The sequence below is a fragment of the Medicago sativa genome, chromosome 3 (genome assembly GCF_051527215.1).
Source record: "Medicago sativa cultivar Bolivia chromosome 3, Bolivia_mono, whole genome shotgun sequence".
NCBI lineage: Eukaryota > Viridiplantae > Streptophyta > Magnoliopsida > Fabales > Fabaceae > Medicago > Medicago sativa.
This window is the reverse complement of record NC_140751.1, coordinates 91497066-91519519: the sequence shown is the minus strand read 5'-3', so window position 1 is coordinate 91519519 and position 22454 is coordinate 91497066. Positions and strand designations below refer to the sequence as shown.

General features: G+C 34.2%; 2 protein-coding genes across 5 annotated transcripts; both read right to left on the bottom strand.

Moving 5' to 3' along the window:
- Positions 1-1987: 1987 nt before the first annotated feature.
- LOC146941912 (putative glycosyltransferase) lies at positions 1988-13965 on the bottom strand. Of its 4 annotated transcripts, none has more exons than XM_085755772.1 (16): positions 13720-13965; positions 13005-13125; positions 12857-12915; positions 12592-12734; positions 11765-11962; positions 11437-11636; positions 10181-10280; positions 9469-10044; positions 9252-9374; positions 8176-8256; positions 7773-8104; positions 7393-7650; positions 6956-7040; positions 6645-6855; positions 4860-5028; positions 1988-3016 (listed from the first exon to the last, which is right to left on the bottom strand). In XM_085755772.1, exons 4-16 carry the CDS (start codon positions 12628-12630, stop codon positions 2878-2880), a joined length of 2511 nt encoding a protein of 836 aa, XP_085611898.1. In that variant the 5' UTR covers positions 12631-12734; positions 12857-12915; positions 13005-13125; positions 13720-13965; the 3' UTR covers positions 1988-2877. The 4 variants fall into 4 exon arrangements, with proteins under 4 accessions (XP_085611898.1, XP_085611900.1, XP_085611897.1 ...); XM_085755774.1 differs by having other exon boundaries at positions 12611-12734; XM_085755771.1 differs by having other exon boundaries at positions 13012-13125.
- Positions 13966-16225: 2260 nt separating this feature from the next.
- LOC146941911 (ribonucleoside-diphosphate reductase subunit beta) lies at positions 16226-20465 on the bottom strand. Its single transcript, XM_085755775.1, has 5 exons — positions 20137-20465; positions 19684-19932; positions 18354-18432; positions 16836-16923; positions 16226-16739 (listed from the first exon to the last, which is right to left on the bottom strand). The coding sequence occupies exons 1-5, from the start codon at positions 20371-20373 to the stop codon at positions 16676-16678; spliced, it is 717 nt and encodes a 238-aa protein (XP_085611901.1). The 5' UTR covers positions 20374-20465; the 3' UTR covers positions 16226-16675.
- Positions 20466-22454: the final 1989 nt, after the last annotated feature.

The following is a 22454-nucleotide window of genomic DNA, read 5'->3' as shown; positions in this document are numbered from 1 at the left end:
TACTGCAATTGGTAACAGCATTTCAAAACTATGAAACCACAAATTTACTTCTTGTCTTCCAAGACCCGAATTCAATCAACGTGTTCCCTCCGTTTCAAAATGAGCGTCCCTTGAGGCTTTGGCACACAGATTAATAAATGGAATGAAATAATCATCGATGTAACGCTTTTATTAAACTGCCCTTACTTTATGAGAAAAAGACAAAATTAAAGTTACATTGAAAATTATGTGAGAGAAAAGCTGGAGTATTTATTGAGGGTAAAATTGGAAGAAAAAAAATTAAAGTTGTATTGGAAATGTAAAGTGACATTCATTTTGAAACAATTTTTTTACTAAAGTGACACTCATTTTGAAACGGAGGGAGTAGTAAATAGTAGAATTTTCAAAACAGGTCATAAAAAGAGTTTCTTTTTTCATCCTCCACATTTGCTTCAAATAATGAAATATGGTGATTTTTTACACATTTCATATTATATAATCCAAAAAACTAATTTAATGGGGATAAGACCATCCTCAATGAAGGAGTCTTGAACTTTTAAGATTTGATACCTATTATATACTTTCATCGGGGAGAAAAGTTATTGGAGCCTCGCCGCTTAAAAAACGGAAAGCATCATTCGTTACAAGGCTGTTGTTGAAACGTAAACAAATCAACCCAAACTTTCCTATAGTGTAAACTATTGTATAAGTTTTCCGAACAGTCGATATAAACCAGAAAACATATGATATGATTTATGAACAATATTCAAACTGAAAAACATACAATTTGTTCAAAACCCTCACAATGTGGAGGGACTACTCATCACTCCCTTTCTCTCTACTTCATTTATCTTCGAAGCTCTACTCTCCATTTCCCTACAAACTCAAACAAAACCTAGAAGTGCAAATGTCCAACTCTTATAAACTTACTATGGGTCTCACAAGTTATACTGTATCATCGTACCTAATCATCTGAATCCTTGTGTTGACCTCTACAACACCTCGTTTTCCCAACATAAAAATTTCTTAAATAAATCAGAGTATTTCTTCGTGAACATAATGTCACATTTCATAAAAATCATAAATGGAATAAATAATAATTTAACCTTCAAGATATTTCAACATAAATATTCAAACTCGCAGCGGATTTAGTTCAACGCCTAAAAATAGTTTTTGGCACCAAGGCCTCATCATAAGAGTCTCAAAAATAGTCTAAACATCATAATTAGTTCAATTCGATAACTTCATCATAATCCTCATATCAGGCTCGGGCAGAATGCAGAATTTCTCAATTTTTCATCTAATCTCATGGTTCTAACCTCAAAACTGATTCTAATTATCACTCTATGGATTATCTAAGGTCTGTACACAGTTTCTACATCAATTCAACAAGTTTTCATCATCTAACCATCAAATCCTCACTTTAAAACCCTAATTCTCAATTCTCATAATCTAATCCTACCACATGTTAATTGTAATTTCAGAATCACATGATTAATATTACTGAAAGCTAGTCTCACCCTTACCTTATAACAAATAAAATCGGCACTCTCCAGGTCTTCTCCTCTTCTCTGACTTTTTCTCCCTTTTTCACCAAAAACGTACGTTCTGTTTCTTTCTACCTAACTCTCTTATTTATATCTCTTTTATTCTTTTCTATTTCCTCTTAAACCACTAAACTCTCCAAATTTATAAAACAGCCCCACTTCTCTATAATTATTTTATTTTCGAATCTTATTTTATTTAATAATAAAATAAGTCACACCATCATTATAACTTCACAAAAAAAATCATATAACTCACATAAATCTCAAAAGTCACATAAATCACATATAAATCATATATTCTCTCATAAATCACATAATTCATATAAATATATGCTAAAACTCATTAAAATAATTAAATAATTACGACGGGCGTTACAACCTCCAATTGGGAATCAAAGATATAAAACCATCAATCGAAGCAAAAAATCTAAAATTATCCAAGCAAAGGAAATATGGTTGTAGGTTACAAAAAAACACCTCTTGTTGTGCAATGTCATTGAGATAGTGTCACAAATCACAATAGTTATAATCTTCATGAAGTTTCATGAAGTCTACGCAGTTCATTCAAACAAAATTTGCATAACATTTTTGCTGTGTTAGTTGAAAACACACCTCTTCAAAAAAAAAAAAAAAACAACTAGGGTTTGAGTAGCAGCTCCTGGATTTGAGTGCTTCCTATTTTAAAAGGAAGAACACTCCTTCCTTATACACAATTGTATACTTGAAATTCTTCTGTGAACTTTAATTTTAAAAGGAAGAACAACACTCCTTCTACTCTTGAAATTTTGTGAACATTAGTGTTATGTGTTATTTCTAACGTACTTCAACCTAATACAAAGTCATGGCTAGCTGTAAATGTCCAAGCTTGGATTTCTAACATACTTCTAATGTACTTTAACATACAAAGCCATGTCTTTGTAATGTTTGTTTGTTTTTTCGTCTCATAGTACAACATTTTCTAATCCAATAATAGGCTCCGAGAAAATAAGGAATGCATATCCAAGGCCGTCTCAACCAATATAGGTAACCTATCGTGACATATTTATATATTATATATAATATAATTTTGAATTACACAATTTTTTTTTTGCGATTTACGGTTAATTTAAGCCAAGGAAAAAAATGTTATATCTTCACAACTGCATCAACTGCAAGCAGATACACTTTATTGCAAAACTAAAGAGAATATAATTATTAAAAAAATAATAATGTTAAACTTCTGTCTTTTCTAGATAAATATTCTCTTTTTCTTCTGCTATCAGATAAATTAAACATGTATGTATAAAAATGTATTATCACTTGGGCTCGATCGTGCATTCAGGCTCCGGAAATATTTAAATGCAGCAAATGGTCAAAGAAAGCCTTTGTAATTGTTCAACTCTCCCCACACTGTCATCTCAACTTCTTCCCATGACTCTGATGATCTCAGTTCGTCCCATATGCTAAAAATAGCTCCCAAGACATTATCGTCATGCAAAATACAATAACACCTACAATGAAAAACAATAAAGAAATCAAAATGTGTTACATCAATAACTGCATAATCCGTGAAAGCCTGAAAGTCAGGGGAACAAGGCAAAACATTTTTGTTTGTATGGGCACAAAAGATTGTCTCGTCTAACTATAATGTATAACTCACATCAAACACTATTTAGGCAATATTGGATATTTAATGACGGGTGAAATGGAATTGAATAAAAGGATATGGTTTTAAGGTATGAGTAAAATAGCATGGAATAGAGGTATTCAATTAAATTCTACTTCATCCTATCAAAAACCCAAAAATTAACAATTAATGTCATTACATTAATCCGAACATTAACAAATAACCAAATTGGCCAAAAGAAAAGTCAGTAAACCTCGACCATACAAAGATCAGTTTCTTTTCAATTTCATAATCAAGGCAACCAAATAATTTCATATATATATATATATATATATATATATATATATATATATATATATATATATATATATATATATATATATATAGATTAAAGTCTTTGTTGCTTGAGCATAATCAAATGTGATAATCATTTGTAAACAAGAATTAGAATCCATTTCTTAGAATTTGAGCTTTCTGCCTAAACTCAATCCCAAAAGCTAGTTCAATAGATGAGTATTGCTCAACCTTATAAGGTGTACTCTGGTCATACCTCTAGCTGATTTGAACACGCACATACTGCCTACTCTAGAGGATTAGACATATGGACAAAGTCCAATAACAATACCTTATCTTGCTTAGAAGTTAGAACTGGACATCTAGAGTGCCAAGAGCGGAGACAAATATGGTTGGCCCAATAACAGATCTAGAATAAACTCGAATATCATATTAGAATTTAATCTTTAAGGCTTAACCAACACCAAAAGTTAGCTCTAGGGGTGAAGATTGCTCAAGTGCTACATGGACTAATTTGACCATATCTCTAGCAGATGCGGATCCTCGACAACATTGACCAGCATCAATAGAAACTTAGTTTCAATTATAAATCAATAATTTTATGAGTTAACAATCACAAAACAAGGTGGGACTCTAATTTAAGTAGAGAAGATAATAACATGACTGATTTCCTAGTGTGCATCAATCTTCTCAACTACTAATACCTAGTTGGGAGAGCAATAAGCATGACTATTTCCCTGGCATATGATAGAACACTAATTAAGTAGAAGATAATAACATTAAGAGAAATGCGAGCAACACACATTCAACACACACTTTTCAACATACCCTCTTTGATTGGTTAAAATTTACATCGGACCTACAAAATTTATATGGGACCCACATGATTTGGTGGGACTCATGTGAATTTTAACTAATCAAAGAGAGTGTGTTGGAAAGTAATGTGTGTTGTTAGCATTCTTCTAACATTAAACAACACCAAGGTACACATTATTAAAGCAATATCTTGCTGTCCCAGTGTTCTGCCACTCCTTAAGAGATTATGTCTGTTCACAAAACTGCTAAATACCTCATATAACTGTCCCTGAAAGGTACCCCACTAATAAATACGACGGCGGCGGCGGCGGCGACGACGACGACGACGACGACAACGACAACAACAACAACAACAACAACAAAACAATAATAATAATAATAATAATAATTCATAGCACAGTTATTTAAACAAATCAACTGCCACATAACAGTTTCTAAAATTAATAAAACTAAGACCAAAGTTTCCTAGAATGGACTTTCCAGACAATAGATCTAAGTGGGTTTTGGTCTGCAGCCTTATCAGGGTTATAGGTATATTACTTCATATATAAATTACATCCATAAATTCAAATTGAAATACTTGGTTAATGAAGAGAATTATATTGACAGTCACTTACATAGCAACATATGAAAGTCGACCAAACTTTAGACCACCCTCTGTTGACTCGTACTTTGATATGTTGCCAGAAAAAGGAAGTTTGTAACTTTCTAAAAATTGCTTAAGAAGATATGAATCGCCTCTAAACACATCCAAATAAATTGGTATCAAGTCAAAAATAGGATCACCTGCAAAATAAATGAAAAAAAAGTCAGCAAATATGAAAACATTAGATTCCTTTCACGGCAATAATATGTTTCAAAAATATCTTTGAGTGGAGTCTAAAAGGTGCTCTAGACCAAATGGAGTCACTTATGAATTATTGTGCAGTTAGTTATAAATAGATTTGAGAGATAAACAGATGGAAGTAAAGCAAAAGGACTAAAAGCTCAGGAGGCAGACAAATCAGTCCTCCGTTCGAAAAAGGTTAAAACAAATGAATATAAAAACACCATAGATATAGATATAGAGAGAGAATGTTTTCTTAATGGGTCTTGGTCAATGTGACACAGATGAAACGTAAATCTTGAGGCTGAATCCAGAGTTCCTCAACTCTCCACAGTCCAATATGTCCAATCTCAACACCATTCCCCACTAGTTCCCGTTTCACCAATTTATAACATCTTATAACTAATAACTGAATTTGTACCCTGTTAGCTAGCTATTATTTACAATACCCTTTTTATTTCTCCTCACATACACTCTCTTAATGAGTGGTCTACTATCAAATATCATTGGCAAACTTGGGAATACTGAACCAGTAGTTTTTGAAGTCAATTAGTGGCTACTCATCAAACACTCTTTAAACATCATAGCCAAACAAAGGGTTAATGATGATTCCTAAACCAGAAACATTTTTCCCAAAACAATAATGAACCAGTAGTTTTTGAAGTCAATTAGTGGTTACATTTTTCCCAAAATATTTCTCTGATTTCTGTCTTTTCATGAACTATTACCAGTTGAGAACTGGAGCATAAAAGAGAGAATTCACAGAGAGAAAACAGTGATTTATTGATAGATCTTGATCAATGTGACACAGACACGCAAAAGCACAGTCTTAAGGAATTTGAGAGCTACTCAATTCTCCGTTATTTCCGATTGTAACACCTGTCCCCACAAATTCCCTTTTATCCTATTTATAAAATTTTCTTATAACAAACTAAATTTGTATTCTATCCTATTTATGGCATTTTCTTATAACTAACTAAATTTGTATTCTTGAGGTAGTTATTACTTACAATACCCTTTTTATTTCTACTCACATACACTTTTTTTTTTTTGAAGAAGCTAAATTAGCCCACCCAAATTGACATTGGGGAGAATCGAACCTGGGACACACTCCCAGATCCCAAGCCAATACCACCAGCCCAACCCAAGTGGGTTCTCACATACACTTTCTTAATGAGTGGTCTGCAGTCAATATGCATCTCAAGGCCAACAATGACTTCATAACAAAAATTAAGCAAGTGAATTGTTAAGAATGAAACTGCAATATTACAATTACATGCAGAACATCATTTGGCTGAAAATCATAAAAATGGTGGAGGAAGAAAGGAAGTGACGATCATAGGAAAATTAAACCCTACATGTAGGGGTCAATAACACAAGCCTTGCTCTTCTTTAAAGAAAACACAGCTCAACTCTACAGATTAATAAAATAATCTTGCAGATACTGAAAGGCCCCTTGATAAATTATGATACCACATCATGACAACATTCCAATGTAAGCCATTTCTAATAAAGACGGGTATGACTGAAGTTGGATGTAAATTTATGGAACAGGTAGAAAAGAAAAGGTACTGACCCATAGAAAGATCACTGAAATCAAGGAGGTAACTAGGACACCAGGATTTCACTCCAACGTGGTCACTCAATAAACCATTGTCCCCCTCGGCAGCATCTTCTGTATTCCCACTGGAGGTAGAGCAAATTGATGATGGTTCCATGTAAATATTATCATCCATAATGTCAGTGTGTATCCAAGAGCAGGGTTTAGAAGTGCCACTTGAGAAATTCTGAAGTCAAATAGAAGTTGACAAAAAACAAACTTAATGTAGCATATCCAATGAAAAAAAAAAAATTATGTTGGGATGAAATAGTGAATTTAGAACAAACCTCATTTATATTTAGCAGCTTAGATAAATCAGATGGTAGATATTCATCGATTTTCTCAATCAGTTTGCTAGGAATTGGATCTCCCCTGCAAAGTTTTAGTACGAAGCATCAGAGGCCCGCCATACAAATAAAAATGTGAAGCTAGCATGCAACAGAAGCACCAAGGCAAACCCAAAAATGGAATACATTTATCATGCATGGATAAAATATAATCTTAAGTGAGCCAAAGTCAAAAGAGAGTTTATAAACAATTGGAAAACACAGCTACCAAAAGTAGCACTTCCTTTAATCAGGAAAAGCCATAAAACTTTGAAACTTTAAACTTAAAATGCTCAGAAGATCATTAGATTTTAAATTGTATGCATGATAACCCCTCTCTCATTCTTGAACTATCCTGTTTATCAAGAAATTGGAGAGCTCAATAAAACTAAGTATACCACTTGGTCAAACGGCTTGAGACGTCCTTCCTCTTCTTTGTTAAGATTCTGGTGAAGAGTCCCCATTCTGCTGCATTGTTTGATTTACAATTAACATTTGCAGTGCAACCATTCACCTCAGACCAGTTTAATTCACGTTCAATATCAGATATAAATGAATTATTTAAAGGTGGATGTGGTAAAAGATGAAGGTGGCGCATTTGCTCCCCCAGGAAGGAGGCCAAGTATGTTGTATCTTCCCACGATAGTCTGTCTCTTCTGCAAAATAATGAAAACAAACTCTACAATATTAAGAGAGTTGTGTGGCCTGCAGAAGTAGGAAATTTGAATTGCTATGCTGCATGATGAAATTATTTATAAACCACAAGGACAACACTTACAAGTCTGCAAACATATTCCCCTCACATCGCTTAATTATCAAATATGGCCATATACTTGAGTTACCGGCTAAACTAACTGATCCGTCCGCCGGAATCCCAGTATTCCTATACTCAAACAATTGCTTGCCCCATACCCCAAACGGGAAACCATCCACGTTGCATTTCTCTGTGATGATATTGCTCTTCAAAATGACACTGGGAACTCCTTTTCCATCCCAACTTAAATTGGTATAGGATTCGTCTTCAAGATAAACAACCCCACTGGCCATAACACTAGGAATATGTTTCCTGAGAGGGGAGTTGGCTTCAAGCAGCAGACTGTAAAACTCTAACTGTAAGAGATACAATATGAAAGTTAGATATGTACAGAAGATGGAATGAAAATAGAATATGAATCAAGTACCTCTGTGCCTAAACCATAAAGCGATGCTTCCAGTCCTTCTTCGACAAAAATCTTAACAACATAGTTCCCCACTAGATAAACCTATTTACAGAATGGAAAATGTTCATAGTTAGAGACTTTATAGAAGTACTCTACAAGATAATGAATGACTATACCAAAAACCGGTCTCATGTCAGAATTCAAAAGCAGAATCATAAGAAACATGGCTAAGTAATTAGATAGCATATCATGCCAAGTTATGGTAAGCACCAACGAGATAATTTCAGAATGAATCCGACTGTTTGAAGAGAAATTTTAAAAACACGCCATCATGTTTTACTAATTGCTGCAACCGACTCCTTTGTATGATTAATATTACAAAGGCATAAAGATAGTATGCAGGTCAGTTCCACCAAAGCATAGTTTTAAAACTCGGCTCGAACCGGCCGGTTGAACCGGTCCGACCGTGAACCGGTGATTAGACCGAGTCGAGCCACCTTATGAATCGGTCATGTAATTAGACCAGTGTGAACCGGTGAGACTCGCTGAAAACCGGTCATAACCGGTAACTCGGTCGGTTTTCGAGTCAATCCGGTATAACATTAAATGCACGGTTTTGTAGAAAAATCATGAATTTTAAAAAGTTGGAGCCTATAGGGATCGAACCATGTGCACCAAACTTCGGTGACCAAAGTGCCTTCCTACAAAGGTAACCTGTTCTAGTCTCGATGCAAATATGAAAGGTATCTTGAAATGAAAACTAGTTTTTAGATCCTAAGACTGTTGTAATTAGTCTCCAAATACAGGTCCAAAATATTGATAAAGTACAGTAAGGGAGGACATGTTGAGGATGAGAATTTGTTTCTTACAAGGGAAAGACTTTAAGCAAAACATCGCGACTTTGATTCAACCAGAAAATCCTTCTAATTTTCTAAATGATCCACTGAATTATATTCTAATTTTGAAGCGGTCATCAATATTGTTTGGGACACCTATGACCAATTATTTTTTATGAAGCATTTGAAATTTCGATGTACTGCAAGCTTCTCAAAAAATGCAAACAGTAAAAATTATTAATTACATAAATAAAAACTCACAGGATTGCTACCCGAACCAACAGGAAGCCTTTCGTCATCTGTGGGAGGGGGCAAGTTGTTGAAGGCACAAATTTTTGACAGGCATTCTAACCACTTGCCGGCATTTAGTGCAATGCATGCTCCCTGGACATGTATAAACAGAAAAAAGTCATAAAATCAGATAATATACTTACTTTGTGAGCACAAAAAGAATGCATTACTTTAGAAACAAAATTACCTTCCATATTAGATCTCTCATATCTGGTTTTTGAATCCAAAGCTTGGACAACCATTCTCTTAGTTCCCGTTGACCAATGCTGTTGCCCGAGCTCCACTCAAAATTGTAGTGGTCTCTATCCTTATCCAAAAACATGGATAAGAAATTTATATCATAAGAAAATCCACCTTTCCATAAATTATAGCTTCTGGATGCACCACTTATTTCTCTTTCTAAACATAGATCGTCTACATCTTTCAGAGTTTTGGATCTTTTCTCTTTCCTTGACAAATCAGAGTAACTTAAGTTTTCTTCATTACATGACATGTTCTGTATGACATTTTCATAAACATCTTCTTCAAGAGCAAGCAAACCCACACGGCAGACTCCTTTATGACGATAACCAGGTGCCATATCCAAACATACAAATTCGAAGTTATTAGAATTCACAAAATTCTGCGTGACTGCAATAGTTGTTTCCAAATTTAAAATACAGTGCCACCATCCACTCGGAACATAAATTGTCTCTCCAGGTAGTTGTGTACATTCAATTGGCTTGTCTTCGTCAGCAAGAAGAGGATAAAAATCTAACCACCACTGTAAGCAAACATAAATGTAATTAATAATAAAAAATTCAACAGATAGACACAATGTAGTTGACATCCTAATGGCAATAATTACTTAAACCCAAAAAAAGGATATGTAGATCGCTCAAATTGCAAGATTCTAGAACCTGCAGTGATGATGGAGTCTCAATACTGACATCACCATCTTCTTCATTAACATGCACCGTCACACCTAAAGGCACTTTTCCAGGAGGATATAATGCCCACCTAGCAAATATTAAGCAAGACATACCTCTTGAGCATTAATTATTTGGAAAATAATCAAGCACCAACACAGAAAATCCATGCACCAAATTACATAAAATTTAAGTTATTAGTTGTAGAATCATTAAAGAACAAGAACTCTAATTTAAGTTAAATATTTAAATACGCTTCTGGCCATTGTAGTTTTAAGAATGCGTTAATTTTGGTCCATGCAGTTTCACTTTCTTAAATCAAGTGCACTCATTTTTCCAATTAAGCAAACCTGGTCCTATCCTAGTGTTAATGTTTCAATAAATTGCTAATAGAATGTGTTGATTTGGACAATAATTTTTAACATGACAAGAGTGAAGGATAACCTCCCGGCCTATTCACGGGTGGTACATTATTTTCTGTTCAACTGTAGCCACTACTCCGTACTACTACTGCATAATTAAGCATACTTGTTTGTATCTAGTTGAGTTTGATAATACTTGGCGACTTCTTATTCTTTGTGCATTTTTATTTCCAACTCCTATCTACTCCCATCTAAGACGCAGAAGCCTGAAAATAGTTAAATGTCTACAGAGGATTCAAGAGTCATTGTTTTAGGAATCTTTTTAACATTTGTCAATAAATTTTTTTACGAAACTAGTCCTAACAAGATATTAGCACTCTCAGTCTAAAAGTGGCTAATCTTACTTTGCAAAAACTATTCCAATCTTACAAATTCCAGAGAAAACTTTGCTTTGAATCATTAAAAGCATAAAATGGTGAGCTAGTTTACGTTGCATTAGCAGTCAAAATCAAAAGTGAAACTCGTAAACAGAACAACATATTTGCATGGACGAGCCAATTGACTTGCAGCCTAAACGCACCCAGCTTCCCAATGGGGAAAAAAAAACTGATGCCCAGTTAGATCCCTAGTGAGTCTCAATGCTCAAATTTTATCCACCTCTCCCTATCCCCTTCATTAAATTTTGGGAGCCTAATTTTAACTAGAAAAAGAAAAGAGCAGCAATAAGCTAGAAGAACCGAGTAGCCAACTAATTATGTTTAAGGCTTAAACTAAAAACAAGGAAGCACGTAGTTTCCTCAGATACCATGTAAACAGTCATGGTCCAAGCTACATGATTCAAAACCATAATGCAAATAAAAAATTCATGTTGAGCATCTTTTTTACCTTTTACGGCCAGAAAGAAGAGTATTCCATGCACTTGTAAGAGCTGGATCAACATGCCAAGAGGCACCAGATCTCTGTGGTCCAATTATAAGCCACCTATAGGATGGTCGTTTATCTGTATCTAAGATATCGAAGAGGTCTTCTTGAAAAAGATGAGGCACGCAGTAATCCTTCAATAAGCTAGGGGCACGTTCGCCAAACTGTTGGTTAAATTAAAAGTTAAATGAACTTCCAAAATCTCAAATTTGAAAACAAGAAAAACTGAAAGGAGTAGTGTGGGGAGACAGGGAAGAGCATTATTGAAACGGGAATATCTCAACGCAAGCACCTTTTCGTCGAAAATATATAATGGGTCTTCATCGTGTTGAACTTCCATGTATGAGACATAATCCTTGAACTTCATGGAGATCTTTTTGGAACTCCTTTGAGAAATTTTAAATGCAACATCTCCATAGTTTTGTAACAGCTGATCAGTTGTCCATTTCTGCCTGGCAGGCCATGTATTCGCCAGTCCATTTAGCATGACCTGAGGGTGTGATTCATCAAAATTACATTTCAACAAAAAGAAAACCACCAATGTTTGATGGTTCAAAATTGATAAATTCCAAGATATCTAAAATGCAAAATCAACTATAACCCAACTACACAAAGGACGGTTGTAGTTATAAAAATAATTAATTCTCGTCTCTCATTTTCCATCTTTACAAGAAAAAGCTGGGGAAAAAAACACTACAGCTACCCAAATGCTTCAGAGCAAAATATGTACACAACTACATATATATAATGAGAAAAAATAAATAACAATGATTCCTCTTTTTCAAAAGAGAAATACTATCAACACATGCTTTTGAACACAATCTTCATTATCGTCCACGTTTTAAAGTCAACACACTGGCCTCGTAAACTGGTCATTTTTTAAGTGTATTATTTATTTTTAAAAAAGAGATATATTTTGTATCACAAAAAAATGTGTATTGCCACAGCATTCATTTCTTTCACAAAAATTCCAGCAAAATAAACAATGGAAAATAGAGCTCAGGATATTTTCTTTTCGCCAGGAAGACAGCTCAAAATTAATGGTTGACACTGAAACAGAACCAACACGAGGGGAAAAATTTATGCGGGTTTACTACTAAATTCTTTAAATCTCTGTACCGGTTTCTTCATGTCATACTTGTCGTTGAAGTCCTTCATTGAGATGTCATTTATTCTTTCCACATTGCCACCCTCTGTATAAAATGTATCCAGTGTGGTATGACACCGGTATAATCTCCGATACAAAAACAAAGAGTTGAATCCTGCAGGAAGGTTAGCATCAGTTGTATATTCAAAAACCATATGACTTTTTAACTCCATACAGCAAAAAGTTTCCTGAAAAAATATAGGACAGATCAGATTCTTAGGATATCAGAATTGTTACCATCAAAATGTAAAGGCTGCTGTCTATGGCACTCTTTGTACTTCTCTGGAAGATTCAAACTGCATTCAAAATATCCGATTCCAAATATGTTAGCATTAAATATAAAAATGAATAAAACAGGCAATTGTACATTGAGAGAGTGAGCGACATCGTACTTATGCAGAGCAGTTTTCTTCCAAGAGCCTTTGTATTGAAGAAAACCAGATGCTCCTCCTTTTAGGCATAGAGTCATCCATAGTGGTTCTTCATTGGATAGTATATACATCACACTGTCAATAAATAAATGAAGAAAAAAATTAACCGTCATTTATAACAGCTAAAGTGCTCAAGAGCTATGTGGCGGTTAATAAAATTATAATATCTAAAGCAAAGTTTCTAAGAGCCTGTTTAGATTGACTTATTTGAGCTTACCTAACGCATAAGCACTTGTAAGACTGTTTAGAAAAACTTATGAAAACAGCTTATGACATGTTCATAAGCTGCTGTTTTCAGGTTATTCTCATAAGTTATCCAAGATAGCTTATAAAAACAAACTATAGCTTATACGAAAATAATTTAACCTTGTGTTATCTTTTGTAATAGAAATAGTTTATACATAGGCTCTTATCGTGATAAGTGTTAATGCTATAAATAAGTTGCAAATAAAGCTATTTATCCTAACAGGATCGTAATCAATCATTAATGACGCTCGTATAAGAAATTCAAAATTCAAACGGAATCATTTATACTATTGCCATAAACAGGTTCCGTTGATTAATGTGATGAATCAAAACAAACGCCAAAGTGTACTTGAATGAAACAGTGCAACCAGATTCCTTATCAAATCGATATGGAAAAATGAAAGCAAACGATGAAGGAATTACCTGCTAACGCAAGCGACGCGAGCAGCATCTTGAGGAGTGAGACGTTCGAGAATTGAGCAGAGGATTTCATCGGGAAGAACTCGAAGATCGCCAAGAGCGTCTATTCTGCGATCTATCTGAATGTGAGTGTGAGCTTGTTGAGAATCCATCAAATCTAAAATGGAACTTCGATTTTGCTTCTGATTTCAATTAGTCGTCTCTTTGATATTGCGCAGAATGAATGAATATATTCATTCATAGCCTCTTAACCGCGTTTTTTTTCTTTTTTCTTTCTTCTTAAGCGCTTTCTGTCGGTGTGAGAAGTTTCCGTTATTCCTACGCCACCTCCATCACATAGGCAAAAGTGATTCGATTCCTCTTGCACCAAATTGATTTTTAAATATTTTATTGTAGTCTCGCAAATTGATTTTAGAAAATATATTTTTAGTTCCTACAAAATTATAAGCTTTGAAGTTTAATCTCTATAAAATTTTAATGGTAATTTAAGTTCTTTGTAATACTGTAATTTGTATGAATAGTCTCAATTTTAAAAACTTTTTATAAAAAATAGATACTTTTAGTCTTCTAAAATAATCCCTTTAAAATGTAAATAAAGATTAAAAGTGAATTAAATAATTTTAAGAAATAAACTTAAAAGGTCATAATTTTGTAGCAACTAAAAACATATTTAACCCTTCATTTTAATACTTGGTTCTTCTACAAACATAAAAACTAATTATTATTTTTAGGAGAATAAAATAATTATTTTTTTAGGGCAAAAAAAAATTAATTATTATTTGAAGTTCTGATTTAAAGGTTTATCACAAAATAGGAATGTATTTTGTGATGCTCCCTATTATTGAATAAATCTCTAAATATAATTTTCATCTAAAATTTATTGTTTGTATCAAAAAATTCTAAATTTATTGTTAAATTCATTTTCACATATCTGTATTGAAATATAAATTATTTTATATTCATTTTTTTACAAGAAGAGGGCAGTGTTCAAGAAGAAGAAAAAAAACTGCAAAGCTAACCGAACACCTAGACATTTAAACGTCGAAGATGTCATCAACGGTGAGATTTAGAAGATCAATAGAAGCAGGGGCGGTTCTAAGGCCCGACGAGCCCGGGCACTCGCCCGGGCTCCGGCCCAAATTTTTTGTAATTTCTTATGTAAATCCCCTTGAATTTCTTATATAAACCCCTATAAATTGGGCAATTTCTTTAAATTTTTTATTATTTGCTTGCAATTTCTTATGTAAACCCCTATAAATGTATTGCAAATTTTTTTTCGCCCAGGCTTTATAAAAATCCTGGCTCCGCCACTGAATAGAAGTTGGTGGTAAACACATGAATTATTCTTATTTTTATATAGATGTCTAATCATATTAAGTGTAATTTTATATTGATTTTTTTTGTGGTGTCCGGGGTTCGAACCCCGAAACTTGTATATATTACATATTGTCTTTACCAACTGAGCTAAGCCGAGGACAAAAAAAAAATATTAAGTGTCATTTTATTTTTAAAAATACGACATTAAGTTTTTTCTCCAATATTTTTTCAAGTAAATAGGGTATTTTTTTTGGTTTATAGTAAATAGGGTATTTCTTAAGCCATTATAATTCACAATGCATTTATAAAAATAATAATTAACTCTCCAATATTTAATGAGAATAATTCAATAAAATCATTTCACTCTTTAAATCATCATTTATTAATGTTTTTCAGTCCTTATGTAAAACAACCTTAAACACTCAAATTGAAATGGAGGGAACCTTAGACACTCAAATTGAAATGTAAACTTAGCTCATTTTTAAACACTAACGGTGTATTCCCCTAAAAAAATACTAACGGTGTATTATTTATTCTATTTTCCTGGACCTGGATTGATCAAGATCACTGATTAATCACTACAGTGTGTGGGTATTGGAGTTGTTGGGATCACTATCATGGCCGCAGATTTAGGTTGAGGAACAAAATTAACCCTCATTAATATGAAGATATTTTGGTCAGTGTATTTAAAATTTTAAGAAATCAACTTTACGTGCAAAGGCCAGGTTTGGGGAAGGTTAACATTATCAGAATGTAGACAAGGATTATCTTGTTCATTTTTTATTGAACAACAATTTCAGCGTTGATTCTCCAGGTGTTCAGCGAAACTGGTGGTGCTCGTGTTCTAGCTAAGGCTTCCAACTCTTATACTCCTCACACTACATTTCATCTTATTTCTAGTTGTATTTTTTGTGTATGCAGGGGAGGGGAAGAGCCCCGATAGAAAATAAAATACAAGACTTGTATTTGTAACATTATATATGATGCAACGGCATGATTTTATTGGCGTAAAACAAAAAAGGGTTATGATGCGAGAAATAATTCAATCGGTAGTTCAAGTCATTCTTGCTAACCAGAAGGGTAGGACTCCAGAGTTGACGATAATACCACGTGCAGTTGAGGATATCTTTAAACCTAACTAGTTTCATGTATTCATCCCTTTACAGAAATCATTAAAATGTTTCCTTAATCATAACAGGAAATCTTTGGACCAGCTCAGATTAATGATTTTCGAAGGTGTAATAGTTGTGGGTTTAATTCATACACATCGACAGTGTAAACGGGTTATACACTGTCAATTAATCATAATCATCAAATTATTAAAAACTTACTTTAATCCTAACTACTACTAAAGTCACACAATACATTGGTTATGATGTGCTAAAAGTATAAAACTTTCTACACTGAATGTGTCTCATAATCAAACTCAATAGCTATATGATCATAAAAGTAATTCACTACACTACTTTCTAGATTAAAAAAAAAAAAAAATCGCTCTAATGAGAATCATTACCCTCTAATGTGAGCATTTAGTAGAGACAACATCGCTTCATTGAACAGGACCCATGAGAAGATGAATCAACACAAGGGTACCTCTGGAGTGGGGCCGAATCAGGAAATAGTTGATGTTTCCAACATCGCCTTACTGGTTTGTGATAGGAAGCTTCGAGAATATTGGGGAAAACAGCTTCTCCAACTCAAGTAAACTGAAACCGAATCAATGTAAAGAAAATGAAGTATGTTAACTGATGAACTTCTAGTTCCTAAGGTGCAATATACAAATAATCTGTTGATTCACTTACATCTGATATTTTTGATAGGCTTCATTTTTTTTGGCCAAGAACAAATCACTATCTTTGGGAACTCTTGGAAGATTGATTACAGGAGTACCTGCAAATTTTACAGGGGAAAAAAACATAAATATCATTATGAAGTACTGGTAACAGCATTAACCTAAACCTATAATTACAAAGTACTAGTGACAACATTAACGTAACACCCATGGAGCCAGTGTGACTCAAAACACAATTTCCTAAACGGCTTACATTTATAGAATAAGAGATATGTTACTCAAAACACGGTGGAACAATCGAAACTGAAATCAAAATTAAGAAACGAGTAGATTAAAATAACAGAAATTTTCTGAACTTTTTGAATAGTTTATTGCTTCTTTCATTAAGTAGGAAATATAAGTAAATACATGTAATAACTTTTTTATATAGTTTACCATAATAGAAATAACAATTGTTAATGCTTTTGGCCACGCAAATATTCATGGAAATGTGAAATTGGCAATACATGATATTCCCATGTTTGGTACAAGTTTAGAAGAAAAAAATTGAGCATTTTTTATTTCAAAGGAATTGACATAGGTGTGTTCCTTTACATGGTATGTAAATGGTAGCAAGTAGAAATATCCTGCGACTCGTTAACTTCAACATACACTTCTTTCAATCACATTATTTCTCTCTTTTGAATTTGAAATAACATTCCCCAAAATTATTAAATGCTAACCAAGCATGTTTCCTAAGCATTTCACTCGGGAATAACATCAGTAATCATAATACCGATGGGAATGTCAGAAACTTAGGAATATGCTATTTACTTCACCAGTCCAGAAAATAGAGACGATCAACTTTTGTTCAATTTCTTTGGAGATAGACTAAATGTAAGAGTAGCATAGAAGAATAAATTTTGAAACTTAAATTGCACAGAAGTGATTTACTATATAAACATGTGTAAATAACTACTTGCATAGAATAGCGCAAAATTGCAGGCAGTATAGCTGTCCAAATAACTTGAGAAAAAAATCAGTACACATAAGCAAGGGGAAAATATGTCATATGATAGAGATGTTAACAACAATTACTCATAAAAAAAGTATAACTAAATCTTAGATAAATAACCCATCCAGATTTTACCCCAGACAAGGAACAAACCAAAAACCAAAGAACAGTATCCCACACAGACATAAACAGAAAGCTAGAAATGCCACAGGAGAGTAACAAAACATAGAAATTGTACATGTCGATACAGAGTAGCTCAGACCACGAGTTATTAGAAAGAAAGTTAAATTGATAATACGTGCACAAAATTAGATTGATTACACATGGTAATTTACAAATCTATTATTCTAAAAGAAGTTCTAATAATATAATCCCTTTATATTCCCTTCCATTTCCTATAAAATAGTTTCAAATAATGTGCTCCCGCATACCAGCTAATTCAAAGAAATGTGTAACCTTGGAGAAGTGAAACTGAAAAACATTCTTCTATACACTACCGTGTAAAATTTAGAAGGTAAGATGAATAAAGCATACTTGGAAGTGGGGCTGGGCGTTTCATTGGCACATCTTTCTGAACTTTTAATGACAACTCTTTGCCAGGCTGCTCTAAACCCTGTCCAGGTAAAGGTGTAACAATAATGTTAATATATACAATGCAATGTAAAGCAGACAAATATCTTGGATAATCTATAATATAAAACTGTCCTTGATGTTGCATGGGTGTGTGTTTGCTTTAAACTTAGATCATGTTTTGATGAACAACTTAATAAGCACTTATAGGCTATAGCACAAGCATTTATCATGTAAGCGTATATGTAGAAGCTATTTCTATAACAAAAAATAAATTAAAGTCAAATAGTTTTTATATAAAGTATAAGTTGTTGTAAGCCGACCCCACTTAGTGGGACAAGGCTTTGTTGTTGTTGTATAAGCTGTTGTAAGATGTTTTCATAAGCTATCTTGGAGAGCTTATGAAAATAAGTTGAAATCAGCTTATTGTTGATATAAGTTGTTTCCATACGTTCTCCCAAATAGTCTCACAAATGCTTATGTCAATAGCATAGTAGTCAATCTCGGATAGCGGTGCGTAGAGGCCGACCCCAAAAGTGGGATAGCGGGATAGCGTATAGCGGTATGACAAATAGCGATCACCGATATTTGATTATTTTTAAAACAAATTACATAAATAATACTATAAAGTATAAACAAAGATATATATTTCTCAACGAAAAAAAACTTATATTTAATATAAAATTAAATATAACACTCAAATCTCTTGAGTCATTCATAAATCAAAACACACAAAAAAACAAGACAGAGGAACAAATAAAAAAAATCATAAAACAAGAGAAACCATAAGATAGAAGATAGAAGAGTGTGTTTCGCAGCATAGGTGAGAAGAGAGAAAAAGTTTAAAAATGTTAGGGTTTACGAAATCCTCAAAATGCCCTAAAAAGGTTTTAAAAATAGGGTCAATTTAGAAATTTCTTACGAAAATCAAATAGCGGCTGAAGCGGCCACTATCCGCTCCGCACCGCTATGCGGCTTTAGCAGCTGAAATGGCCGCTATTTGATTCCGTGCAGCAACGACGATTACCGTAGCGGTTCGTCGCCGCTATTGACTACTATGGTCAGTAGCATAAATAAGTCGATCCAAACAGATTCCTAAGAGAGAACGAGAAATAATCACAGCATCCTGCTAAATACCAGGGGAGATACAAGTTGAGGGCACACTCGATTATAAATATGGTTTTGATGTATATATGGATATGTTTACAATGGCATGCAAGATCATTAATCATTATTCATCACTATCGATTGAACTTAATAATAATCAGAAGAAAGGCGAAAAATAACTCGATACCTTCCCCTTCTGTCTTCTTTTCAATATTTTGAAATGGCATTTTTTGACATAGTGCATCAAATGATAACGAGTATGCCTGGAGCATAACTGTTCTTGGATATCAGGGTTCTGTTCTAACCACTCAGCAATTTCCTTAGACTTAACTACCTCATCCTTATTTAACGTTTCTAACCAAGCATAAACTGGAAGCCATTGATCAGTTCGTTGAAACCGCGCATGAGGAACATCGACATTATTTGCTTCCTTTTCCTGCATAAGAGTGAAGGGAATGATTATCTATGACGCACAGAGACAGACACCGTAAAAACTTTAAAAAGTTAATTAATCGAATTTAATCGCATGTTATAAAGTTAGTTATGATTAATTGAAAGAAATGTCTTTCACAGAATCAGAGGTCGGTGCTAAGGAGACAAGTATGAATAATTAGAATTGGAAATAGAATGAAATAGTGACCTGATTGGGGAGTCTCATGCAATTTTGAATGGAGATGAGTCTATGGCAAAGATCGGGGCGAGGCATGGATTGTATACCCTCTGGGAGAGATGAGAGGTTAGAGTCGATCCAAGCTTCAACCTCCGCCATGGTTACTTCCTTGGGTTCGGGGAAGGAGCACAGCCATGCTTGAGCCATCGTTGCCCATTCTTGTTCTTGCTCTTGTGCTGCTGCATTTGCGTCACCGGAGTTCGACATGATTGCTTCGTGTGTCGCACACCGAGGGTGGAGGGTTTAGTTTGTGTTCCGAGTAAAAGGGGTAATAAGTAAAAAGCAAAGGGTTTTGCTGCAATTGATTTTTATTAAGAGTAAATAAATATGCGAATACCTTTTTTTTTTAAAAAACAGTAAAACTTGATTTGTCAATATGATGTGGTTGTTGATTATGTGGCAATGCCACGTGGTCTGACATGTTATGCCACTGTGTGAGTAGGTGTGAAAATGAATTGTATCTTGAGGATGACGTTGAGTCACCTTTATATAAGAGGAGAGGATGTTAACAGCTTCAGCAAAATGCAGCGCCTCAACAGCAAGTCATTGGAAGCCACATGGACTATGCGGATGAGATGGGGGCGCGTTCCAGTGCGGTGATCCACATTAGAACTAGTGTGTCCCTCAAGATGTTATGCTTTGTTTCGTGGACTTTATCCACGTGGCTTGGTGTGATTGGGCGTCTAGCCGGTCCAGGACATAATCCATGAGTGCCTTTTCATATGTGTATTATGTAGGTAAAGTTGAAAAGCCATAATTATGATATGATAAATCTTGATGTATTTTGAACATTTAGTTGCAACTGGATTCAAAACTATTGGACTTGACTTAAGTATATGAACTTGCATGTAGCTTTCTTAATGAGTTCAAATAAGGATGAGATCACAGAGACTAAAATATTTTACGTAGCTTACTAAACTACTATTTACTTTAGGCTACTATTTGCATATTGTTGAATCATGCTACTAGGAGTGTTTGCGGGTGCAGATGATGGAAAACCTAAGAAAGTAATGCTTCCTGTTGGTGAAGTAGATAAAATAGTCACAAGGAAGGGGGGTTTGAATTGTGACCATTTAAAAATTAACATGTAACTTAAAAAGTGATTCTCAAGTGGAAACTTGGAATGGTTAAATTAATAGCAGACTTCAGAACGTTCTGATGTCTGAGCAAAAACAGTTTAACAGAGTAAATGTGTTTGTGTGTGTTTGTGTTTGCAGTAAGTAAAGAGTATAGGGAATAAAGAAGGAACACACAAAGAGTTATAGTAGTTCACCCAATGTGGGCTAGTTTACTCCTCACAATCTTGTGAGATTTTCCACTATGATGCTTGAGATAACCTCTCAAATCCTGCACCTTACAATCTGTGTTCACATGAACACTTACAATTATGTATTCTCTAAGCCTCAGCAGGCTTGCACCTTGTTGCTAAGTTAACCACTTGGACTTTTACAACTCTTGCTCAAACTATCACTTTAGTACCCCTAAAGCTAGATGAGACTTTGTTACAAATTGTATGAAGTTTGAATGTTTGTGAATCAAACAGAAGAAGAGAAGAAAGAAGAAGTTATCTATGGATGAGATAACAGAGAAAGAGAATTGATTTACACTACAAAGAAGGTAAAAAGAGCCTTCAGTGATGATCAATTGAAATGCAAGAGCTTCAAACAAATTTAAGTTGTTTTATTGTATGCTTTGCAATGGTGCAAGCAATGCTGAGCCTTTGATCTCTATTTATAGAGTTTTTGGGCTCATATAGCCGTTGTAAGGTGACCAATGGTGTTATGCCACGTGTCATGGGCCCCACAAGCTTTTACTTGAAAATCTGGGTGAACATTTTGACCATCAGAATGTTGTTGCGTTCCCAGGATGAACATCAGAATGTTGCTGTGTTCTTCATCATAATGTTGATATTCATGATGTTCTTCATCTGGGTTCATCCATGATGAATGTTTGATGAGTTTCTGGGCTTGTCCAGTACGTGACATGAAATTTGTTGGGCTTTATCCACCAAAAGGTAGCTTCTCCATATGCATCAAAAGTTGCTGGAAAAGGTGAGATAAAGTTGAACCAAATTTGTCTTGGACTTTGTGCAGGAGAGATAGTGGATCTGCATATTCAGGCCCATGCTTCAAGGAAATCTGCTTGATTCAGTTCAGAGGACATGTTATCTCTGATGCAAGATCTCCTTTTGCTTTGCTTGCTAACTTTTCACCAACTACACTGTTCATGGTTGGAAGCATGTGCAGGAATGAACATTCTAACCATCAGAATGTTTCATTTGCTTTTAC